This window comes from Sardina pilchardus, chromosome 3 (assembly GCF_963854185.1).
Source record: "Sardina pilchardus chromosome 3, fSarPil1.1, whole genome shotgun sequence".
Taxonomy (NCBI): Eukaryota; Metazoa; Chordata; class Actinopteri; order Clupeiformes; family Clupeidae; genus Sardina; species Sardina pilchardus.
Genome location: NC_084996.1, coordinates 11284369 through 11307710, shown reverse-complemented (window position 1 = coordinate 11307710; position 23342 = coordinate 11284369). Strand labels below are relative to the sequence as shown.

The 23342-nt window shown below is 43.6% G+C and overlaps 1 protein-coding gene across 1 annotated transcript; it reads left to right on the top strand.

The window, feature by feature from the left end:
* Positions 1-9007: 9007 nt before the first annotated feature.
* On the top strand, positions 9008-22214 carry zmp:0000000896 (caspase recruitment domain-containing protein 11). The gene is made up of 24 exons (XM_062531789.1): positions 9008-9155; positions 11429-11668; positions 12257-12394; positions 12789-12975; positions 13670-13808; positions 14684-14863; positions 15161-15280; positions 15860-15985; positions 16588-16758; positions 16948-17046; positions 17167-17203; positions 17432-17466; positions 17564-17652; positions 17738-17784; positions 17978-18110; positions 18454-18625; positions 18843-18966; positions 19399-19639; positions 19735-19801; positions 19951-20050; positions 20389-20547; positions 20670-20776; positions 20864-20979; positions 21139-22214. Exons 1-24 carry the CDS (start codon positions 9149-9151, stop codon positions 21341-21343), a joined length of 3039 nt encoding a protein of 1012 aa, XP_062387773.1. The 5' UTR covers positions 9008-9148; the 3' UTR covers positions 21344-22214.
* The last annotated feature ends 1128 nt before the right edge of the window (positions 22215-23342 follow it).

Sequence of the window (23342 nt, the reverse complement as noted above, 5' to 3'; positions counted from 1 at the left end):
ATATACCATACACCAAGGAACACACACAGACACGCGCACACACACACACACACACACACACACACACACACACACACACACACACACACACACACACACACACACACACGCACACACACATCCACAGATGCACATGTTGGCCTGGGAATACTCAATTCTGCTTATTATTGTAGGATGGTTCAGTTGACCATCACACACACAGGCTTTGGTTGTGTATGGATTTTACATGGGAAAGTTTATGGGACTTTGTGTATTTAATTTAGTCTGTAATTAGTCTACGGTTCATTTGAAGAAGAGAAGTCAATCTCTCTATTGCTAATAAACATTCATCTTGTTCCAGTCAACTGAGGGATGCATCGACAAGGAGCATACTCTATAGTGGTTGTGTTTACCCATGCTTGTGTGTGTATGTGTGAGAGAGACAGAGAAAGAGAGAGGAAGAGAGAGACCGACAGAAAGAGAGAAGATCTTGCCAGCATTCAAAAAGGTCACATGATTTTTATCATAAAGCTATCAAGAAAACACAAATGCAGACATACATGGTAGAAATATGCAAATCAGGGGAAGATAATGAGAATGGACAGAAGTGAGGACACAGGGGTACGCGAGAGGAGAGGAGAAGAGAGGAGAGGAGAGGAGGTGAGATGATATGAGAGGAGAGGAGGAGAGATGATATGAGAGGAGAGAGGAGAGGAGGTGAGATGATATGAGAGGAGAGGAGAGGAGAGGAGGTGAGATGATATGAGAGGAGAGGAGGAGAGATGATATGAGAGGAGAGAGGAGAGGAGGTGAGATGATATGAGAGGAGAGGAGAGGAGAGGAGGTGAGATGATATGAGAGGAGAGGAGAGGAGGTGAGGTGAGATGAGAAGAGGAGAGGAGGTGAGATAATATGAGAGGAGAAGAGAGGAGAGGAGGTGAGATGATATGAGAGGAGAGAGGAGAGGAGGAGAGATGATATGAGAGGAGGTGAGAGGAGAGGAGGAGAGATGATATGAGAGGAGAGGAGGAGAGAGGAGAGGAGGTGAGATATGAGAGGAGAAGAGAAGAGAGTAGAGGAGGTGAGAGGAGAAGAGAGGAGAGGAGGAGAGATTATATGAAAGGAGAAGAGAGGAGAGGAGGTGAGATGATATGAGAGGAGAAGAGAGGAGAGAGGAGATGAGGTGAGATGATATGAGAGGAGAGGAGGAGAGAGGAGAGGAGGTGAGATGATATGAGAGGAGAGGAGGAGAGAGGAGAGGAGGTGAGATTTGAGAGGAGAAGAGAAGAGAGTAGAGGAGGCGCAGCAGAGACAAATGGAGGGGGGGGGGGGGGGCTAGTAAAACAGGATGAGAAGTCTCTCGGACAGAAAAGGATTTCTCCTCAGGAAATGACTTTCACAAAGTTCCTACAGCCTGCCAAAGAAGCATTTAACCCTTGTCATGCTAACTAAAGATTTCTAATTCTGTATTGACTTGGTGTGTGTGTGTGTGTGTGTGTGTGAGAAGCTTAAAGAGTTACTCTGAGAGACTGAGAAAGAAATCTTGCACAATCTATCTCTTTTACAGTAAGCATGATCCATTTTTGTTGAGCATCGGGTAAAATTGAGCACTTACACTTTCCTGAGTTACTGCTTGTGGCCATCAGAACCACAGCATAAAGCCACAGCCTACCCCTGCATGCTCATCAATCCTCTTTCACATATGGCCACTTCCTCCAGGTTCATGACAATGACTTCAACATGTTAACAGCACAAACGCAAAAATGATGTGCCAGAAGAAGACCCCTGGCCTTGCGTACCCAGCTATAGGGAAAGGAAAACTGAACTATAGCATTAGCAGTTTGGTAAAATAGAAATTCACACACTGGACAGACTCCATATTGCCTGCGAAGCTTCTTTGCACTAACGCTCTGCATTGTCCATATATCCATAGCATCTCTCTTTCCCTGATGAGATAATGGTCATCATGAGTCAATGAGCATCATCACTTGATACAATCAAACGACTCGGAGTAGTAAGAGGTGCATGCATTGAACTGGCACTGAATGTCCTTTTCAGTAAATATTTATGGAATTGTTGGGCTGCATTGGCAGCCAGGCCATTGAAGTGCCTAAGGAGTCTGTGAGTGCTGGCTTTATGAAACACAGATGTCTGCCTGGAACACAGAGATGAAGTACAGTGACTTTAGAGTGTATATGTGTGTGTGTGTGTGCGACTGTGCATCTCTCTACCACTATCTGTGTGTGTGTGTGTGTGTGTGTGTGTGTGTGTGTGTGTGTGTGTGTGTGTGTGTGTCTGTGTGTGTGTGTGTGTGTGTGTGTGTGTGTGACTGTGCATCTACTATCTGTGTGTGTGTGTGTGTGTATGTGTGTTTGTGGAGCAGTTGAGGCAGTGGAAGCTGCCTGTGGATACTAGTAGCTTGTGGAATGGCTGTGGTGGCGTCGGACTCTATGTATTTGAGGGGGGGGGGGGGGGGTCATGGGGTGTTTCCCCAGCAATGTCAGCACATACTGTACTGTATGAGTTTGGGCCACTGTGGCATTACCAGCAAGCCAGCTGGAATACAGTTTCAGTCTAGATGATTTGGACGCAGAGTCGACAAACACTTGGGCTATCTATCTATTTGGTGTCTTGGTCATACTGGATTAAGACTTTTAAGGAAAGTTCTGACAGCAATGTTTTTCAAGATGAACATAAATTAGATGATATCTCTGCCAAGAACTACTCATTCAGCTGTGAATGTGAATAAATTCTTATGCCCATTTGTTCCACTGACATCCTTTACATAATAAACAGGGCGGGCAGGGTTTGTGGATGAGGATGCTAGTTAGGTTTACTAGTTGAGTATTCACGAAGTAATGTTAAGCGCTTAAGCTTTTTATGTGGGATGGGAGGGGGGGGGGGTTGTGGGGGAACTCTGTGAAAGGGAGATTGAAGCAACAGCGGGGTGTGGACATGCAGCCTCTGGTGGCTGTTTGGACTATTCTCCATGTTTCCTTGGATTCTGACTTGTCAGGAAGCCCAGTACAGCCAAAGAGACAATGGGCCATTGTGCTGTCGGATGAGAGCTTCTGTAAGACCGAGACAGGAAGCTTGAAAAAACGCAGACACACACACACACACACGCATGCACACACACACCCACACATAGACACATACACAGACATGCACACACACCCACACAGAGACACATACACACGGGTGTGTCGTAAGGCTCTTGAGTTCACCTCTCTGTTTTTATGGCCCAAGCTAAATATAGGCTGTGTGTGTGTGTGTGTGTATGTGTGTGTCAGGGGTCATGCATTTTCACTGAGCATGACTTGACTGATGAGCCGTTTCACCCGCAGGCCCTCTAGGCATCCCCCTCTTTGCCTCCCCCGACACCCCCATCCCCATCGTGCTTCCTCTCATGTGTTCAACATCAACCTTTTTTTTTTCATTTTCTTCTGGAGCCCCCAAAGACAACCTAGACACTAGTGCTGACTCTACAATTTATACACTGCTGTGAAAAACAAAACTAAACAGAAAAACGTAGTAGAAAACGCTTTTCACTTTCAAAAGCCTGCCATTTGTGGCATTACTCTGTGTGTAGGTATGGAAAATCCCCTCCTTTATGGTCCTTTCAGTTTTTGTTATGTGGAATGCTCACATCAGCAGGTGGTTTTCACCGCCAATTCCCAGAGACTCAACACATACCACGTTTCATCAATCACGACATGCGGGATTAGAGCTTGGGGGGGGTTGGGGGTCGGGGGGTGGAGGGGGGGGCTGAAGCCAGCAGACGGTTGTACAAGAGGAGAGGGGGAGAGGGTATAATCAGGGGGAGAGTTCTTGCGTTCTGAGTCATGGCTGATTCACACAGAGACAGAAAAGGGTGGTGGTGCTGGTATGTGTGTGCGTGTGTGTTGTGGAGACGGTTGGGGGTTCACCACCTCTCACTGCCTTTCTAGATTTGATAAACTACTCAGCAGATGGGTTGTGTGAAGCAGAACCATCGTTTTTTTTTTTCTTATCACACATGCACACAGCTTTGCTCTAAAACCAGCATGCTCTCGACCTAAAAGGCACGCAAATGTAACACCTACTGTAGCAAACAACAACAACAACGGCCCAGTAGGTTTCCTACTTTGACCACACAAGGGCACGTTGCCTGAGTGGCCAGTGGGAATGAAAGGTGCTCCACGCAGGACTATGTACCATCAAAAATGAATGGCAAAACAGGTTGGCCATAAAAATTACACATATAAAAACATTCAGGCAACTTTTGCTTTACTTCAGCATCCCACGAAGCTGTGTTCTTTGTCATCTTAGCCCAGTTTAGAGTGTTTATGGTCTAAAACAGTGTTCCTCAAACAGCCAGTGCAACCTGTCTAACTCTGCTCAAACATGTTAGGATTTGATATCTGTGATATCTAAAAAAAATGTTTTTTAAAAAAAGACAGAGATTAGGGCAAGAAGAGATAAGGATAGCGGAGCACTATGTCAGAATTCTTGTTTTGGAGTACTGGACTAGAGGGAGGGCCACAGAGATGAGTGTGTGTGTGTGTGTGTGTGTGTGTGTGTGTGTGTGTGTGTGTGTGTGTGTGTGTGTGTGTGTGTGTGTGTGTGTGTGTGTGTGTGTGTGTGTGTGTGTGTGTGTATGTGTATGTGTATGTGTGCGCATGTGTGTGTGTGTGTGTGTGTGTGTGTGTGTGTGTTTTATCAGTCTCAGGGGGCATCTCTCCCTGGCCTTGAAAAGGGGAGGACTGGGGCTTGTATGTCTGGAACTTCACAAAATGTCTCTGTGTGACCTCCCTGACCTCTCACCCATTGACGTGGTCTATGAGGGTGGAGTTTTTTCTGGCCTGGCCTCTTTTAAGCACATGTTGTTGATACACAGCATGCAACTACACACAGAGAGACATGCATACACAAAGACACACACAAGCAGACACAGAAACACACACAGTTATATACTGCTTAGGTCGGCATTAGTCACACTTATGACTGTTGACTGTCAATTGAGGTAGTTCTTGAATATTTATGGATTTCAAAAGAATTTTGATACCAGAGTATTGTGATGAACACAAAATCACAGGAAGCTGCATCTTGACATTCCAATTACTAGGAATACAAAACTGAATATCATATTATAATATATATTAGCCTATAATTAATGTGCAGTAAGTAGACTTTGGGCATGGCTGCATCATGTGACATTTTTACAAAGGATAGGGTTTTTTTACCGATGACCCGTGCCTGTAGCAAGACACCTGTCAAGTTTGAAATCAATCGGACCAATGGTTCGAGAGATATGCGACTAACAGACAAACAAACAAACAGACAGAAAGACAGCAATTCCTAAAATTCACAGATACATGAATTCTATGCAACACTTTTTTCTGTGTCTTTTCAATGGGTGATGAAACTAATTCAATACAACACCAAACATGTGGCGAGAGATTTCTAAAATAGCCGTAATTCTGATTCGCCGAGTTGTGGTTGACATAGCTGTCTGTGTATGCAGTATGTGTGGCAGTGTGCATATTTAAATAGCAATGTTACACCCAATGATTACAACGTTAACAAGAACCACAGTATTATGAGAACTCTGTGTGAGCTGGAGAATAAAATGGCAGCTGTGTGTGTGAGTGTGAGTGTGAGTGTGTGTGTGTGTGTGTGTGTGTGTGTGTGTGTGTGTGTGTGTGTGTGTGTGCACTTGTGCAGTGTACGTGTGTAGGTGTCAAGGTCTCTTAAGGTTGCTGCAAGCTGAGAAGAAACCGGGGGATGGAACTGGTCGCATTTCTAAAATTCTACAGTTTTATGCTGCGGCCCCGCGGCAACCACAGAGCGTTGATACGCTGCCATGCGCCGAGGCTAATACGGCCCGTTTGCGCCGCATTTTATGTCACTGCCTCTGGCCCTGCAGGCCTCATGGGAAGCAAAGCCCCTGTGGATGTGGCTGTGCATGTCTCCCCGGCACTATGCCCAGATCCTTGTATAGGGCTCCATGGTTTGGAAGAGAGGCACCGTTGGTATGCTTTGTTCAGCAACAACAGGCCGTTTATGAAGTGACTGACTGTAGCAGTTGCAGTGTCCCCCCCCCCCCCCCCCCCTTCTGTCTCAATTCTTTCACTTACAGTAAGAATAAATGATAATCTTGCGTGAGTGTTTAACATCCTTCCTTTGTGCACGTCCTATTAAGCAGCTGTTTCCCGCAGACATCTGGAGAGCATCTTGACCATTTTGATTTATCAACTGAAATGGTACACACCTTCTGTCCAACATGTGTTCACAGTGTCAGCACTGGTTAAGTGCGGGATTAAGTGGTTCTGGTCTGGCTAGGGATCTGGGTGTGCGTGTGTGTGTGTGTGTGTGTGGGGGGGAGGGGTGACACACACCTGGAGCTTTCCTGTTTACTTGGATGCTTCTGCACGCCTGGGCGGTGAGCAGCGACGCATTTCGAGGAGCAGTCCGAGTCTCCAGGAAGTCGTTCGTTTTCGGACTGACTGTCTGTTTCCAGAGACAGAGTCCAGGGGCCGCAGGGGAAAGGGAAAAATGGAAGAGCACCTCACTAGCTGAAGAGAGTAGCAGATTTGACTGATGGAGCTGCAAACGTGATAACCATGATGGCATGATAGTCTTGCACAGTTAAACCCTGAGCCAGATTATACAAAAACCTTTTTTATTATGAGGTTTTCTCTCTCTCTCTCTCTCTCTCTCTCTCTCTCTCTGTCTCTCTCTCTCTTTCTCCGTGTGTGTGTGTGTGTGTGGCATTGTGATCATTTCAGCCAATATTTGTGCAACACGAGCAGAAGCAAGTCCAACACAGGAAATTAACAGATATTATCAAAATATGTAAACTATAACTAACAATACCGCTAAACCGTATCTGTAAAACACAGCTGTCTTTCACGAGAATGAGGACCAACTGGGTCTCCTCCAGAAAAATCATATTTGAAAACTTTGCATAGTTTATCTCATGCAGACTGACCATGCTGAGTGCATATCTGATAAAAGAGAGTTGCCAACATTTGGTAAGTTGGTGTGACAAGACTCTGGCCTGGATTCTGGCCCCTCCGACAGTGACTCACTGGGTCTGCATTCATTCTTTTCAGTCAGATTTCTATTCCAGGACCATTTCAATCTGTTCAACTTCCTTAACCTCCACAAAGTTCTTTTCTCCCTCTCACACAAAACAGAAAGAGTCAGAGAGACACATTCTTCCACAAGACAAAGGGGCAATTCTGCTGGAGCAACTGGACTGATGGACTTGTGTCATGACCAGGATTGGGGAGGGGGGTTTGAGTAGGGGGGGTAGTCTGGTAAAAGGCGAAAAGGCGGGGTGGTTTTCTTGTGTCGGGCAGGGGCAGCACATTCCACCAAGACAACACCAGGGTTCTAGATCTCTCTCTCTCTCTCTCTCTCTCTCTCTCTCTCAATGGTTGCTCTGTGTCTCGATCGCCTCAGTGACTCCAAGACAACATGACCGCCTGCGGCACAGTCCGAAAAGACAGCCGTGGTAAGAGGGACAAATGGGAAAAGATGCAAAAGATGAACCCAAACAGTGGGAGGGAGAATCAGAGGGGCGCACCAGCTGATCGCAAAGAGGAAACATCCATGCTGTGCCCCGGACAGCATTATTGTGTGTTGACACAAAACCAGTGCCTGTTTAACAAGGAGAAGACGTCCAAAGCTTCATCCATGCAAATGTTGTTTTTGTTACTGTCGTTAACAAGTCACCTCAATCCCAAATGTAGATGTGTGATGTTGTGAGAAATTACAGCGAGTAAGGGTGTGCAAGGCTCACATCTTCCTCTGGGTGAAACTGATTGTTTGCAGGCCCCAGCAGAGCTGTAATTTTGTCAGTTGTGCTGCTGCCCCTTTCCAGCCTCTCAGTAAGATGCCCTTGCTGTTTCAGGGTAAGGGGGGTTCTTCTGGGTTAGTGACAGAGGGATAGCATGACATTTCCTGTCTGCTCGCCAAGGCACCCCTTTTATTTCCTGTCTGTAACTCTGGACTGTAACTTAGAGAAATGTAAGAATGCAGGATGTTATATTCTGGGCAAACACAAGGTATCCACACGAGGCACAGGAGTATTGCAACAGTGCCATGTTTGAATGACCAATAGTATTAAAGAGCATGACTTGCATGTTCTCTTTGTTGTTCTTATTGTAATATTCTTTTGTTCTGGGGAATCTCTTATGATATATGAAGCAATCTGTGACTCACTGCATAAGCAAGCGCATCAACTACTTTGTTTTCATTGACAGGGAAGGAAAGCAATGTTAAAGATGGATGAGTCATGTTTCACCATGACTAATGGCTTTGCTGTGATTGAGAGTTGAAGAGTTTTTTTCTGCGAAGTGGGGTTTTTATATTGAGGAAAAAAAACAGTCATGATAAATTGCGTGGGTGCTTATAAAGACAACATGGTGAAGCCTAGACAATAATTATTTTCCATTACAGAGCCCTTAAACAAGACCCTAACGCCCCCTGGTGAGGGATGATGAAGTTGCACGGACAAGATCATCCTTCCTTGAGTAAATGCCTTCTCTTTGTGTGGTTAAACACTTTCTTACATTCTCTTATTATTCACATGAGGCCAAAAACTCCTCATGTATGCTGTGTTGAAATCAGTCTATAAATAATCACCACCTAGCCTACTTGTACGGAAATCAGGCACCTAAACTTATCATCATAGGAGCTGTAACTTTCAATATTAAACTGCGTTTGAGTATAGCCTACATTTTTTATTCATATGAGATCAAACCCCTTCTTTAATTTCAAGTGTTCAAATCCGTTAATTACACACATTTCATAGACTAGGCTACTTACACAGGAATTACGCAGTCTTGCCTTTGTCGTTAGAGGAGTGGTCTTCCAGTCTCCAGTTCAACTTCATATGAAACAAATAGAATGGGTAGTCTTATATTCGCCTGTTCGTCATTGGTTGTATTTTCGCGTAAGATAACGTCGATTACCTGTGCAGTTTCGTGCTGTGGGCGTTTTATTACTGAGGGCGTCAACGGAGGAGTGGGCCTATGGAGTGAAACATTACGGGACACGGTAGGGTAACCTACAGGATGTCTTGCTGTTGACTTGAGCTGATATCAGTGCTGGTGTCTAGGATTTCCCTGAGGACCGTATACCTGTGTTATATTTGCATTATCCGGACACAGTGGTGACCATGAGTGGTAAGCACTATACTTTCCAGCTTCATACCAGGATGTTTTGATACTGAAAGTGACGAGTGACATGTTTCCGAACCGTTTGGGATAACATTAGACGTCTCCATTCAGCCGGGCTCCATTGATAGTACTTTGACAGGTTGAGTTGGACGGTTCGGAAAATGGAAAGAATGATAGGCAACATTTATAAATTAGCCAACTTCGTTCAATAAAAGTGGAACGCTTAGCAATGATGGACTGTTGCAGTTACAATGATCAAGTTTATCCATGTTTTTCCTGCATATGTGGATTTTCTAAAGAGAAATAATTGCCTACATCTGTGAAACAGTTAAATAGTGGTATGACTTGAGAGAGGCAGACAGACAGATAGACAGACAGACAGAGAGCAGAGAGAGAGAGAGAGAGAGAGAGAGAGAGAGAGAGAGAGAGAAAGATTGTTGAGATCTGGAGACCTGTTATAACTTGCACTCAACATAGCTGGAATGAAGGCATAGGGATGTGACATCCTGGTTGTAAACAGCCTAATCCAACATTGTTTGTGGCTGGCTTTACAAGGTTTTAATCAAAGCTTAATAAGACTCACTCACACTCTTTAGATTCCTCAAATGTGCCAATAACATAGCTCATCAAGGAACGGGTAATCTGTATTTCCTTAAGAAAGATCTACTATACCTACCATAACATCAGTCTATTGCTGAAGTACATTGACATTTCTCACATTTTAATGATGATCATGCTAAATCTTTTTATGCATATTTTTGATAATCTGCTATCAGGACAACAGGCCACCAATGGCACCCTCTCTGTGTCCATGGTAAAGCAGGCCAAGTATTTCTTTATCATACAGTACCACATTAAGTCAGTGAATGGTGTAGTAGATTCATTCAAATCAAATGTCAGATTTTATTTTTTGCTTTTCCTGAGTCAGGTGTTGTTCATCTTGTTCCAGGAAGTGAAGCCCCATGTATGGTGCCATGTTTGGACTTGTCTTGTGTTTTGTTGCGGTGCATGTATGTTTTCTTTGGCTATGGGCTTTGGTTATCACTAGCAATCCAGGATCATATTAGACAAGTCATGCATGCTACTTCTCCATACAGTGAGATGCTGGTCTAGTGTTTACAAGTCAGCCTCCGGCTCTTTCCAGCTCTCCCAGCCATCCACCCACACACCTTGACCTACTTGTCCTCTTTATCAGTTTTTCTTCATGTATAGTGGGAGTGCGCGAATAGAGTTCCGACAGAAGTCTGGCATTCTTTTCGCCTGAGACAAGGCACACATGTGGCATCCCATCCGCGATGAGTGTTTATGGGCAGGGGTCCAGACTCTTGCTCTCTGCAGGTGCACATCCAGGGCCTCTTTTACATGGAATATCATTTATAACGCTCACAGCTCTGTCTTGAGAGATAAGGCTTAACTTACAACTGTGGCGACTCCCTCATTCCACTTGAAAGATGGTTGCTGTGCGTTCCTTCCACGTGGTATTAAATCATGTCCTCTACCTGCTAATGCTTGCTGATGCATCTGTGAAACTAGAAAAGCACTCCGAGAGCGCAGACCTCTGCCAAGCGAAAACATAACCGCCTCCTGGATCCAGACGGTGATACGGATCACTCTCAAAATGTTATTGTTTCTTCCTTGGGTCATTTCAGACCTTTCCTGAAAATTTACTCGAAATCCATCCATAACTTTTTGAGTTATCTTGCGAACAAACAAACAGACAAACAAACAAACCTCGATGAGAACCTAACCTCCTTGGCGGAGGTAATGAATAACTGACTGCTGGACTAGTGACTGCTGTATTTTGCTTAACGTTATTTGTCACATATAAACAAATATGCTTATAAAACCAGTCATGTTAAAAGTAATGTTCTGTAGTAACTTAGTAAGTAACTTATCACACCATCGTGGGTTGGCTTCCATGCTTATCAACATTTATAGATGCATATGCAAATGCATGTCAAACATTGTTCCAGTAAGTCCTTTTCAATTAGTGAGAGCAAACAGCTTTGTTCTACCAAACCAGATAACCGTTCCACTCAAAAATGAATGGTATTGCATAAGAGGCATGGGAAGACTGGAGGATTGCCAAAAAAACCTTTCATGGATTTGAATGACATTCCATGAAAGTTAATAGATGACAACCTGTTGAAAATGTATACCTGCGCTACACTGCAAGTCATTTTGAAAATGACAATGTCTGCAAATGTGCACGTTTTTAATATTATGGTAAAGGCAAATAGAGTTTTTGAGGTGAGTGTCCCGTCCCCTTTGGGCTCCAGGTATGCCAGTGTGGGCGAGGGAGCCGCCAGAGGAGGTGGAGAGCGAGGCGGAGCCGCCCTGGTGCGAGGAGCGCGTGGAGGAGTGGTGGGACCGCGTGGAGGGCGCCAGGCACAAGCTGACGCGCCTGCTCAACCCGGTGAAGCTCACGCCGTACCTGCGCCAGTGCAAGGTCCTGGACGAGCAGGACGAGGACGAGGTGCTCAACTCCACCCTGTACCCGTTGCGCATCAGCAAGGCTGGTGAGACACAAACGCAGGCTACAGGAGGAGACTTTGGGAGCACAAAGGAGACCTTACTATGCAAATACGAAAGAAAAAAATATAATATATATATACCGTATTTTCCGCACTATAGGGCGCACTGGATTATAAAGGCGCACTGTCAATGAATGGTCTATTTTCAAACTTTTTTCATATATAAAGCGCACCGGACTATAAGGCGCATTAAGCGAAACAAAACCGATAAGTCAGTCAGTCAAACTTTATCAAATGCGTTCACAATAACATTTTGACAGAGCGCCGTGTATCACACAAAATCAATTCGAGGTCCTGAATTATTCCATATATAAAGCGCTCTGGATTATAAGGCACACTATCTTTTTTTGAGAAAATGAAAGGCTTTTAAGTGCGCCTTATAGTCCGGAAAATACGGTACATGCTTATTTAAATGGTGAATTGAAATGTATATTTTATCTTTCAGGACTTAATCCTTTCATCATATCCTTTCAACCATGTTGCTTCATAATTACACACTTGGTCTTGATCTGCATGCATAATGTTGCTATGAAGAGTCTGTGTTAAAGGCCGTATTCCCCTGACCCCTGTCAGGTCGTCTGCTGGACATTCTACGGAAGCGTGGCCATCGTGGGCTGCAGGCCTTCATGGAGTCTCTGGAGTTCTACCACCCGGAGCAGTTCACACAGCTGACTGGGCGAGAGCCCACACAGCGCTGCTCTTGCATCCTAGGTACACACAGACATAATAGTGTCATTGGTATGTGTGTGTGTGTGTCTCTGAGCCCATACACATAAATGAGAAATGAGCCAGTGCCTATCTTGAAGATGTCATCATCATGTAGCTGATTTGTCTGTATTCTTGCTTGCCTCATGTCTCCTTCTGAAACTCTCCAAACTTTTCCTGTCTTTACTTCTGCCTCTAATCGCATATCTGTACCTCTCCTTTGCCCCTCTACCCCTCTGTCTCTTCTGTCTCCTCTATCTCCTCTGTCCCTTATATCTGTCTCCTCTGTCTCCTCTATCTGTCTCCTCTATCTCTTATATCTGTCTCCTCTATATCTGTCTCTTCCGCTCTGTCCCTGGGCTCTTGTCCCCGGTCTGCCGCTCCCTGTCTGTGTTTGTAGAGGAGGACGGCCCAGAGGGCCTGACTCAGTTCCTGCTGCTGGAGGTGAATAAGCTGCGGGATCAGCTGCGTGCGTGCCGGATGTGCGAGCGCCGCCTGTCCCAGCGCTGCCGCATGGCCGAGGAGGAGCGCAGCTGCGCCGAGCGCAAGGCCCAGGAGCTGCGTGCCGACCGCATCCAGCTGGAGAGGTACTGAGTGGCGACACACACAATAGGACATAGTGACTCAGAGCAAATGGCTGGTAGCTCTTAATGAAAACGTAAGGGGGATCCGTCCAATAGAAAGAAGTTAATCCAGGCACTCCAGTTACGGGGACGACGAGGACAACAAGGACATGTGCCAACAGCTACGCAACTAAGCCCTGATGAAGACCTCTGCGTTAGGTCGAAACAAGAATGAAGTAGCCAGTTATAAAGGCTTTTTAAATGTACCCATGTCCCTTCCTCGTTGTCACTGTAATTGGAGTGGCTGGATTAATTTATTTCTTATAGAAAGGAGTTCCTAGGACATAACTGTTGCTGATGCAGAACATCTAAGGAATGGAACTTGTGATGTGATGTGGACATGTTGGAGTGCAGTTGTAACACAAGGGGACTAGAGAGTATTGATTAATTTAATAAGCATGCATGATGGAGTCAGATCACGCCGTTGAAAAGACTCACACCCACTCTTTTTCAATGCAAGGGAAACGAGTAATCCACCTCATCAGAATAAACTCCTTCACCGATCAGGACAGATCACCTAAATTGTTATTTTCTAGATTAAAATTCTTGGAAAGGATTATTTTTATGTTTGTCCGTATATAGAAACTTTGAACTGTGAAGTCTGTACCTTCTTTGGCTGGAGCTGTGCTTTCTCTCTCTTTCTCTCTCTCTCTCTCAGGCTGAGGCAGGACTGGGAGGTGAGCAGTCGTGAGCTGAGCCGGATGAAGGAGAGACTCCTGGAGCAGGCGGTCAAGTACTCCCACTCCCTGGAGGAGCAGAGCAAGGCCTCTGCCCGGGAGAGAGGGCTGCTGGAACAGGTACACGTGGTGATAGCTGATCTTTTGTTTACAACAGGATGACTGCAGGATAAGAGGGTGGGTGGATCAGGTGGAGCTGGGAGAGTTGTCTTGTATTAGAGAGAGAAGAGACTATTAAGCATTAGGACTCACATAGAGAAAGCATAATATTGTAGCCCTAAAATTTTGCAGGTCAATATCATTTGAAGTCAGTCTCAGTGAGTTGTACAGTTAGCTTCAGCTCTGCTGGTTGATGGCCTTAGTTTAGTGGTTGAGTGATTTACTGTATCATGTACAAGGAAATGGGTAATTGCATGGTCATTACTTACTACAAATGCGTTGTGTGAAATAGGTGTGCCGGGATAAGTTGGTCATGATTGGGACAGCTGTCTAGATAACATGGAGAGCCCCAGCTTATGTCACTACCAGTGGCTGAGTCATTGGTTATTTCCGGTACATCTGCCAATAATGTCCCATTATTGACATGCAGTACAAAGTGCAAGTTCAAATTTCATTTTTGTGGTACCCTTGTAGTGAATGGAAATGATTTATGGACTAGTCAAACAGTAAATCAGAGAGGGTTACAAGTGGGTCACTAGAGTGAATTTACTGAGTAAAACTGAATTTGCATTCACTTGGATTCAGATGTTTTCATCTATCAGAGGTTTTTGTATGTTGATTTTTCATCAATAATATGAAAAAAGATGCTTTCATCTAAAGCAATAGACAAATCAAGTGTGTATATGTTACTAGTCTAAATTAAAGCTATGAATTTGCCAGTGTTGGCATCTTGCCCATCTCGCTAGAGGTATTCATGTTTGCACTGCAGTACTACAGGAGTGGCTGTGTGTGGTGTGAGTGTGTATTACGTGACTGATAACTATTTTATCGGGCAGGTTGAACAGCTGAGAAGCAGATTGCAGGAAGCAGAGAAAAGAGCGGACGGGAACCAATCCAACAACAACACTCCCAGCAAGCGCACCAGTCTGGTGTCCAGCACGCTGGACATAATTTTAGACGAACCAAAGTCTCTGCATACGGTAGACTTCCAAAAGGACAAGCGGCTCGGCACACAGGTGACACAAGTCGTACACGTGGAGTGGTCTCCCTTGAAAATTAAAGAGTTAAAGCTTCACTTAAGCGTATGGACATTTTGTTCGTAGTCTCATTACCATTAGAGGGCACCAGTTAATAATTTGCCCCAGAGAATTTGTGAAGAGTGGTGCCGACAGCCGACTGACACAAAGAGAAAGAGAGTTTGTAGCTTATGCCATGGAACTAATTCACTAGGCTCTGTTACTTTGGTGAGATTAAACTAAACTTTGGACTGGTCACTGATGCAGCATCTTCACACGTGTCTTGTCCACCTGTAGGCTCTTCTGGACATCCTGCAGCAGGACCGCAGGGAAGCCGCAGAGCAGAGGCAGGAGCTGTGCGCTACCATCGTCCAACTACAGGGGGAGCTAGAGAGTACTGAAATGCAGCGGGACAAAGTGAGCGGGGGATGAGGGATGTGGAGGGCTTGGAGCATGCCTATGTGTATATCTTCTGGCTGTTTGTAAAAAGTGTTCTGATAGTGGAAAACATATTAAATGGTGTTTACAAACTGAAGTTCTGGAAGAGTGTGACGGAATATGCCACGCCTCCCACCACCTTCCCTCACGCCTTAAAAGTGTATGTCAGGATTCTGCATGACTCCTGCTGGCGCAGTTGACTTGCAGAATCTCATGAAACACTTCAGGAGCCTGCTCAGAGACTCAGTGAAATGACAGTTTAGCCATTTATTTAAAAGTACAAATTAAGTGTGCTGGTTGTGTCATCTAGTTGAAGCTATAAACAAAGAGACTGTTTCCTGTTGTTGCATTAAAGTCCTCCTACCTGTGCATGGCATGTGTGTGTGTGTGTGTGTGTGTGTGTGTGTGTGTGTGTGTGTGTGTGTGTGTGTGTGTGTGTGTGTGTGTGTGTGTGTGTGTGTGTGTGTGTGTGTGTGTGTGTGTGTGTGTGTGTGTGTGTGTGTGTGTGTGTATGTATGCGTATGTGTGTGTGTATGTGTGTGGTTTCTTCTGGTGTAGCTAGAGGCTCAGTATGAGCAAATGCAGCTGAGGGTGCAGACGCTGCAGCTGGACTGGGAGACGGAGCAGAAGAGGAGCGCTTCGTACTTCAACCAGATCATGGAGCTGGAGAGAGAGCGGGACCAGGTCTGTGCTTTATAAAGGGCCTCTGTTGGACTCTTCCTGCTGTCAGTCAGTGCTACACCTTCCTCCTCTTCTGGCCTCTGGTCCAGCATCCCATTCAGTGCGTACTGGTCAATTTTCTGATTCTGATCAGATTGTAATTCTGATTACTGGGACACCAGGCGCTAAAATGGCTAGCAGGCACTGAAAGGTTGCTCAATCAGAGACTGGAAGATGAGTTGTTTTAGAACACTTCTAAAGGCAAACAGACACATGTGCATCTCTGTAGAGATCTTCTCCATACCATACTTTTGATAACATGTTGTGGCTAGTCAGTGGAGAAAAACAAGCAGTTATACCAAATGTATTGCATTTTTCAAGGTTGGCATGGTTTTCTAGTGTTATAATTTAAAAGTGAACCAATTTATGTCACTATAAAAATGTAGACCCAAACAAACAATCTAAAATTAGGGCTCCGGTTGTACTATACAGGATTTCTCCTTTAATGTTTATCTGATAGACTCGCAAAAGTAGACATGACATTCCATTGCTTTTGTGTTTCTGCTCTCATTGAAGGTGGAGATCTTATCACCCTCATATTTTTAACTTGTTTGTGTTTTGGGCAGGCCCTGCGCAGCCGTGACAGCCTGCAGCTGGAGTTCACTGACTGTCTGCTGGACAAGAACCGGCTGCGCAAACGTATCACAGAGCTACAGGCCAATCTGGAACAGCTCCAGAGAGAGCTGGAGGGAGAGAAGGAGAAGGGTCGGGAGCAGAGCGCCCCCTGCCATCACTGTGTGAGTCTGCATGTCTATAATCACAATCAGTAGTTTTCATCGAAGTGCATAGTGTTTTGTTTGGTTTCTGTAACAACGCCATTATTTCCACACGCTATTGGTGTATATTCAGTATTACAGTTCCGTGACTATATACTCACACCCAGTCTGAAGTTCAACATATTTTTTACATGTCTGTGTTTGTCCCAGTCTCATCTATCTCTGTTTAGCGAAGAGCAATGCTTCGGTCCCTGCTGTTCCCTGAGCCTAAGCCCCTACACAGATAGCCCAAACCAACTGCAGCACAAGGTCTGCTTCTGTCACTCCCTACTCAGTCTTTTGTAGCCAGTGGTCGTTGACGTTTATGCTAGTCCAGTTTTAAGTTAGTGCTTAATGGTGATGCAACATTGTTTTTTTTATGCCTCACAGTCGCCCTCTAGAGGCCAACAAAGTGATAAATCAGAAGGTGAGTGTCAACAAATTTGCCAAAAAAAGACAAAAATAAGAAGTATGGTGTTTTTTGCTTGTCATGTAATGTTTTCATATGTATTAATAGTGTTAATGAATGGAAATCAGTGATTATGTCCTAGAAATCATAAGATAGTCATAAAGGGAGAAGGTTCTTATCTGTTGGAAATAGAATATAAATATATCAATCATCATTTTATCTCTTCCATTACTGTTCATTCTGCAGATTCCCGGTGCAATTCAGAGGAGAATCTTCTGAGTGTGAGTGTTTTTACTCACTGATATGCTTACTCACAAAGGCACAATTTGATATCTAATAAGTATTTTATAACATGAACTTAAATATTTTTTTGAACAGATCGGAGACAGCGAAAAAGAAATCAACAGACTTTCAACTTTCCCCTTCCCTCCTCATGTAAACTCCATCAACCGTAGAGTTACCACTGAGTAAGTCAGCACAGCTCAACCTTAGTGTGGCCATTTGGATGTTTTATATGAGATAATGTATATTGAGTGTGGAATCTGTGTGTAGGTTTGACCTGGATTCCTGGGGCAGTGATGAAAATGATAATACCACAGGTTAGGCTTTTTTTGTCTAAAAAATCTGAATGCACATAAAATAAACTTGTTCAATATGTGTAACTCTCACTCTGACATGTTATATTATCACCATTACTTAACCAGGTACATTACACTTACTATTATAAATGTTCTTGGAATTTGTGGAATGTTCCCCATGTGACGTGTGGTTTATAACCCGTTTATATGGCAGGGTCAGTTGCAAGTGAGGAGAGTGTCCCGTCTTTATGGGATTCCTGGAGCTCTCTGCAATCTCACCTCTTTCCTCCTGACCTGATCAACCTGCCCCCAACACTCCCCAAGAAGCCATCACAGGTTTCAGCTGAGTAAGAGCCTTTACTTTAGAGCCATTACGTTACCTGAGAGCATTTTATTAACATAAGGCCTCTGTAAAGCTTTGTTTAGGCTTCTTGTTTAGCCATATTGTTTATTTAAAATACACATTTCAGAGACTTTCTAAACCATTTGTCAGTTTCTGAACAGGTTCATTGTAACTTCTCTCATAATCAATCTCCCAGTCACTAGATTATTTTAGAGGATGTCTGGTCACGTAAGATAATTTTTTAAAGCTTTAGATTGCATTTTAAAAAGCATCACCAATGGGTCACTTTCTCTATTTGTTGGTGACAACTCCTCCCATAAACTTCCTCATCTCCTCTGTGAATCCAGATTAGAGAGCATCCCTACGACACCCGTTACTCCCAAGGCACCTAACATGTCCAGCCTATCCGATGACATCACCATCGCTGGAGGCAACAAAACAGGGATATTTGTACAGAGTGTGAAGCCGGGATCTCCTGCTGAGCAGTGTGGACTCAAGGAAGGCAGTGAGTTACTGGAGGTGAAAAAAAATGACCACTGATGCACAGACAGACAGAATTGATGTCCATTATAGAACAACATTACAGTATTACAAACACATTGCATGTTATGTCAAATGTTTGGCTCAACTATAGCTCTGATATTGTTCATGTAAGTGTTAACCTAGTCTAATTATGCATACAAACACATTATATTGGTATATCATGATGGTAATAAATCATTCCTCTCCGACCCAGCTGGAAGGAGTTCTGTCTGGAGATGGCAATGTTGTCCTCTCTCAGTGCACAGCAGAGGTTGCTCATTTCTCCCTTCGGTGGTGGACAGACCCTTTCTCTCTCAAACACAAGTTTAATCAAGGAGGTAAAGTCACCTCTGCATGCCTGTGTCTCCAAATTGTCATATACTGAAGCTTGTTATACAGAAGTTGAGTGACATTATTGTATGGTCAAATGACTAACATCTAGGAAGGATCTTCCACAATTACTTTGAAAATATTGCTCACATGTTTGGATTTGGAACACATTTGTTTACTAACAAACAAATATTTAGACCCGATTGGTTTCTTTCATGGATACTGATATATACATCATATAATTATGACTATTGGTCAAATGTTTTTTGTATTATGTGTCTTTTAGTCATTCACTGCACTTTGGTCAGCTTATTCTGTGTGTAAATGTGCTTTGTAAATTAAATGTACTTACTAACTTACTATACACATACATCATTGGCAGTGCAGTGGTTAGTTTTTATAAATGGATATGGAAGTCTAAGACCTCTCTGATGTTTCAGGTTACTCCCAGCTGTGTGAGAAGATGTCCTCCACCTCCTTCGCTGGAGCAGACTCCTTCTATGTGCGGGTCAACCTGGATATAGATTCCAATGGTGACCCACCCTGCTTGGGCATAAGCTGTAACGACATACTCCACGTCACAGACACATGCTACAAAGGGAGGTACCAGTGGCGCTGTTGTCGTGTCGACCCTCAAACCGCTAAGCCCCTACAGGCTGGTGCCATGCCGAATTACAACAGGTATAGTGTGGTAGGAGATAAATGTTCTTATTTATGACCATGGTAAACCCAAGGAGAAACAGTTGACCTCACTGCTCATCTCTTTTGACTTTCAGGGCTCAACAGTTGCTACTTGTGAAGTTGCGCACCCTTGCCTCTAAACAAAATAACATTAAAAGGAAGGTATGGTTGGCTATATTGAGTCACTGCTAACTTAACCGACATCACTAATATAGTTATATACTATAACTGCAGCTAAGTTTTGTAGTCGTGCCGAGTGATATGACACATATCCTTCAATGTGGCTCTCTTCCATTTCCTCCTCTATGTAGTTCTACAAAAGAGTCACTGAGGAGGTGCGACTGGTCAAGGCTGTCTCTACGAACGTACAAACCAGCTCCACCTCCCGAGTCTGCTACACACTTAACAAACGTAAGCATTTCAGGCAGCAATGTCATTTGAAACTTGAACGTTTCTGAAAACGTTTTGGTTGCACTGCACGTAAGCAGTCTGAAAGAAATTAAGAGTTCTTTTCCAAAACGCTATATCCACCATTTTAATACATTTTCACAAATCATTTTTTTACATTTTGTTTTTCCAAGTAATTTCAGTGAAACTGTATTGGATTATGTTTAGTTGATTTATCTTTACTAAATCAAAACAAAACATCTACATTTTTATTGAAATTAAGTGAAATACACAATTAAATAACATGACTTTTTAATATTTTCAAAAAAAATATGTGTGTGTGTGTGCATTTGTCATGACAGGTCATGAGGAGAGCTTGATTCCTTACAGTATGGTGCAGCCAGTGCCAGTCCAATCCAAACGTCCCGTCATCTTCTCCCCCTCCTTACTTTCCCACGCTCTCATCGAGCGACTGCTGCAGCCAGCTGCATCTGGTCTGAACTTCAACACCTGCCACCCAGGTACGACAGCATGTGTGGAGTGAGCATAATTAGCATACACATTACTGCAAGGAACATTAGCTAAGAAACAGCTGAGTTTGAGAACATAATGAGTTTTAGAGAACTTTTTGTTGACATTCTAGAGCCGATCCCTGTGTCAGAGACACCTGACAAGAAGGTGTTCCTGCTTCAGTCATCTGGGCCATCACTGGGAATTCGCCTACAGTCCATACAGGATGTTATTAGCCAGGTGGGATTCATGAGCCTTGTAAACACTTGAAGGCAGCATTTCTCACACCTTTCAAGCATGCTGTAATGACCTGTTTTGTAAATGTAGGACAGGCACTGTCTCCTGGAGTTGGGCCTTGCAAGTGTTGAAGCTCTTCTGAAGCAGGGAGTGTATCCCATTGTCATCCACATCAAGCCCAAGGATAAGAAAGGACGAAAGTTCAAGTAGGTTCCCATCTTTGTTCACAACATTTGCATCTGACGAACCAACATTTTGTTTCTGTGTATAATCTCTTCCTTTGCACTTGCTTACACCATTACATTATGTAGGCCTATATTGATTCAAAATCACAACTCATAATCCTTACTGTTGAACTACAATAGGAAACTGCTCTGTGGTCGTACAGAGGATGAAGTCATGGCGGTTTGTCACTCAGAGGAACTGCTGCTGGAAACTTTGCCTCTGCTCTACCACACCCTGCAGCCAGGGACCTGGAGCAGCACTGAAGAGCTCCTGGATGCCATCCGCAGTACAATCCACAACCTGCAGAGGGCAGTGGTTTGGGTTGAACTTGACCGACTTCAGTAGATATTGGACACCTATACAAATGCCTTAAAAGGATAGATACACTCTGGATTTTTAATGGTCTCTTCTCTGACAGTTAAAACATTGGATTCGTTAATGTTTGGGGGTGCTGGGTTGGAGACGGGCACAGTCAAAGCCATTAGAAACAATCTCAAGAGGACAGAGGAAAGTCCGGCTTCAAACCAAAGTAAAAGTCCTGTCATGTATTGGTTCTACCTGTGCGCTTAACACAGGTGATTTCCCTAATTAGCTGATCTACCTGGCTTAAAAGTTGTGCTTAGGATAATCAGATCATTTTTAAGTGAAATGGTTGGAACAAAAATGTGGCAGGACTTTTACTCCTCTGCAAGAGGACATAATTCCACTGGACCTGGTTTTGTGGTAACCGACAAACAGCTGGCTTGTTTTAGGTCACTGCATGTCCACTAGACATAAGTGTCAAGGCTATGGGACCGTGAGTTGGAGTACCCACAATTACATTTTTGTAAGAGGTGCATTACTAATGAAAGAACTGCAGATTGACTGAGTGCATGAGTACACCAGCAAAATAATGGTCGCAATCCCTAGAACATGTAAATAAAGTTTGCATAATTATTCAGTGTGTTTTCCTTAATGGTGTCATCAGGGTTGTAGTGGTGAAATAAGAGATGGGTAAATTGTGAATTCTGCGATTATCGTAAGGTGGACTGCAAGTTTGATAGTGGAGGTTGCTGTCCCAATGTTTATAACAACACCAGTGTTATTAAATGGTTCCTAGAATGTCGATGAGTGTACATTGTGAATATGGATAATACAGTGTGATTTTTTTTATGTTAAACGTTGTAATTGGTGAAACTCTTTTGAGAGGTGGATAAACTCTATTTCTGAAATTTCAGTGGTGGATAAACTGTGTTTAGTCTCCACTAGGCTACATCCCTGGGAGTCATGATGGTACACAGTGCACAATGAGACATTATCATATTTTGGAATTTGCTATCACCAGACTGCTCAATCTTTCAAGTTTGAACATTAGTCTGGGGAGTCTGTGCAAGAAGCATAATCATTGGGCATCCTTCAAATGACTCTATACCGTTTGGATAATCCTTCAACCAATCAGACAAACGATCTGGGTGTGCCTGGTAGATAAGTTTGTGATTGGTTCCAGAAAACGTGGACTGGAAGCAGGAAAGATAAATGTGCAGGTTTCCAGCCTGAACGGCAGGAAATCCAATTGCCGGCAGATCGGGCTGGGATTACCCAGTCTAACATGTCATCATACCTGTGACATGGCTTCAATAAAGGCCTACAAGGGATTCATGCTCCAAGGTTCCTCTTTGATATAGCCTTCCAACATTTTTTGGCTGTTCATCCTGAAAATCAAACTCCTCTTAGGTTATTTGACAACAGACATTGCTAAACAATAACAACAACAACATAATAATAATAATAATAATATTAATAATAATAATAATAATAGTAATATTATTAATGACAATAATAATAATAATAATAATAATAATAAATGCCTTTGAAAACATCAAAATATAGATATTCCCGCAAATTATCATGTCAATATTCTCACAGAACACACAGTGTGCCTACAAGTCTAGATAGGCCTGGTGTAGAGTAGGTCTACAGTGTAGAAACAGACTCTCTGTAAATCAGGCCCAGGATTGGAGACATTACTGCTGATCATGTGCACTTGCATACTCTACAACTACTTAGCATACGTGTTTTGCGTGTTTGCCGATAGATGTGTGTAATTTATATATAAAAAAGAATAATATGGCTGCTCTTGGTTACAGATAACCTATCAGCAATCAACGTAAAGTTACTTACCTAATTAGGGAATCTTGACGTCAGTAAACCTTGAGACATTATAGTTTATAGTTGCAGTTCAATTATTGTTATGCAAAAAACGTCTATAATATTATGTTATTGTACAGAATTTCAGTTGGTAAAGTTGGTTAGCGAACCAACTCAATAACGTAACGCGAGAGGTAGTTTGCAAGTCCTCCCCCTC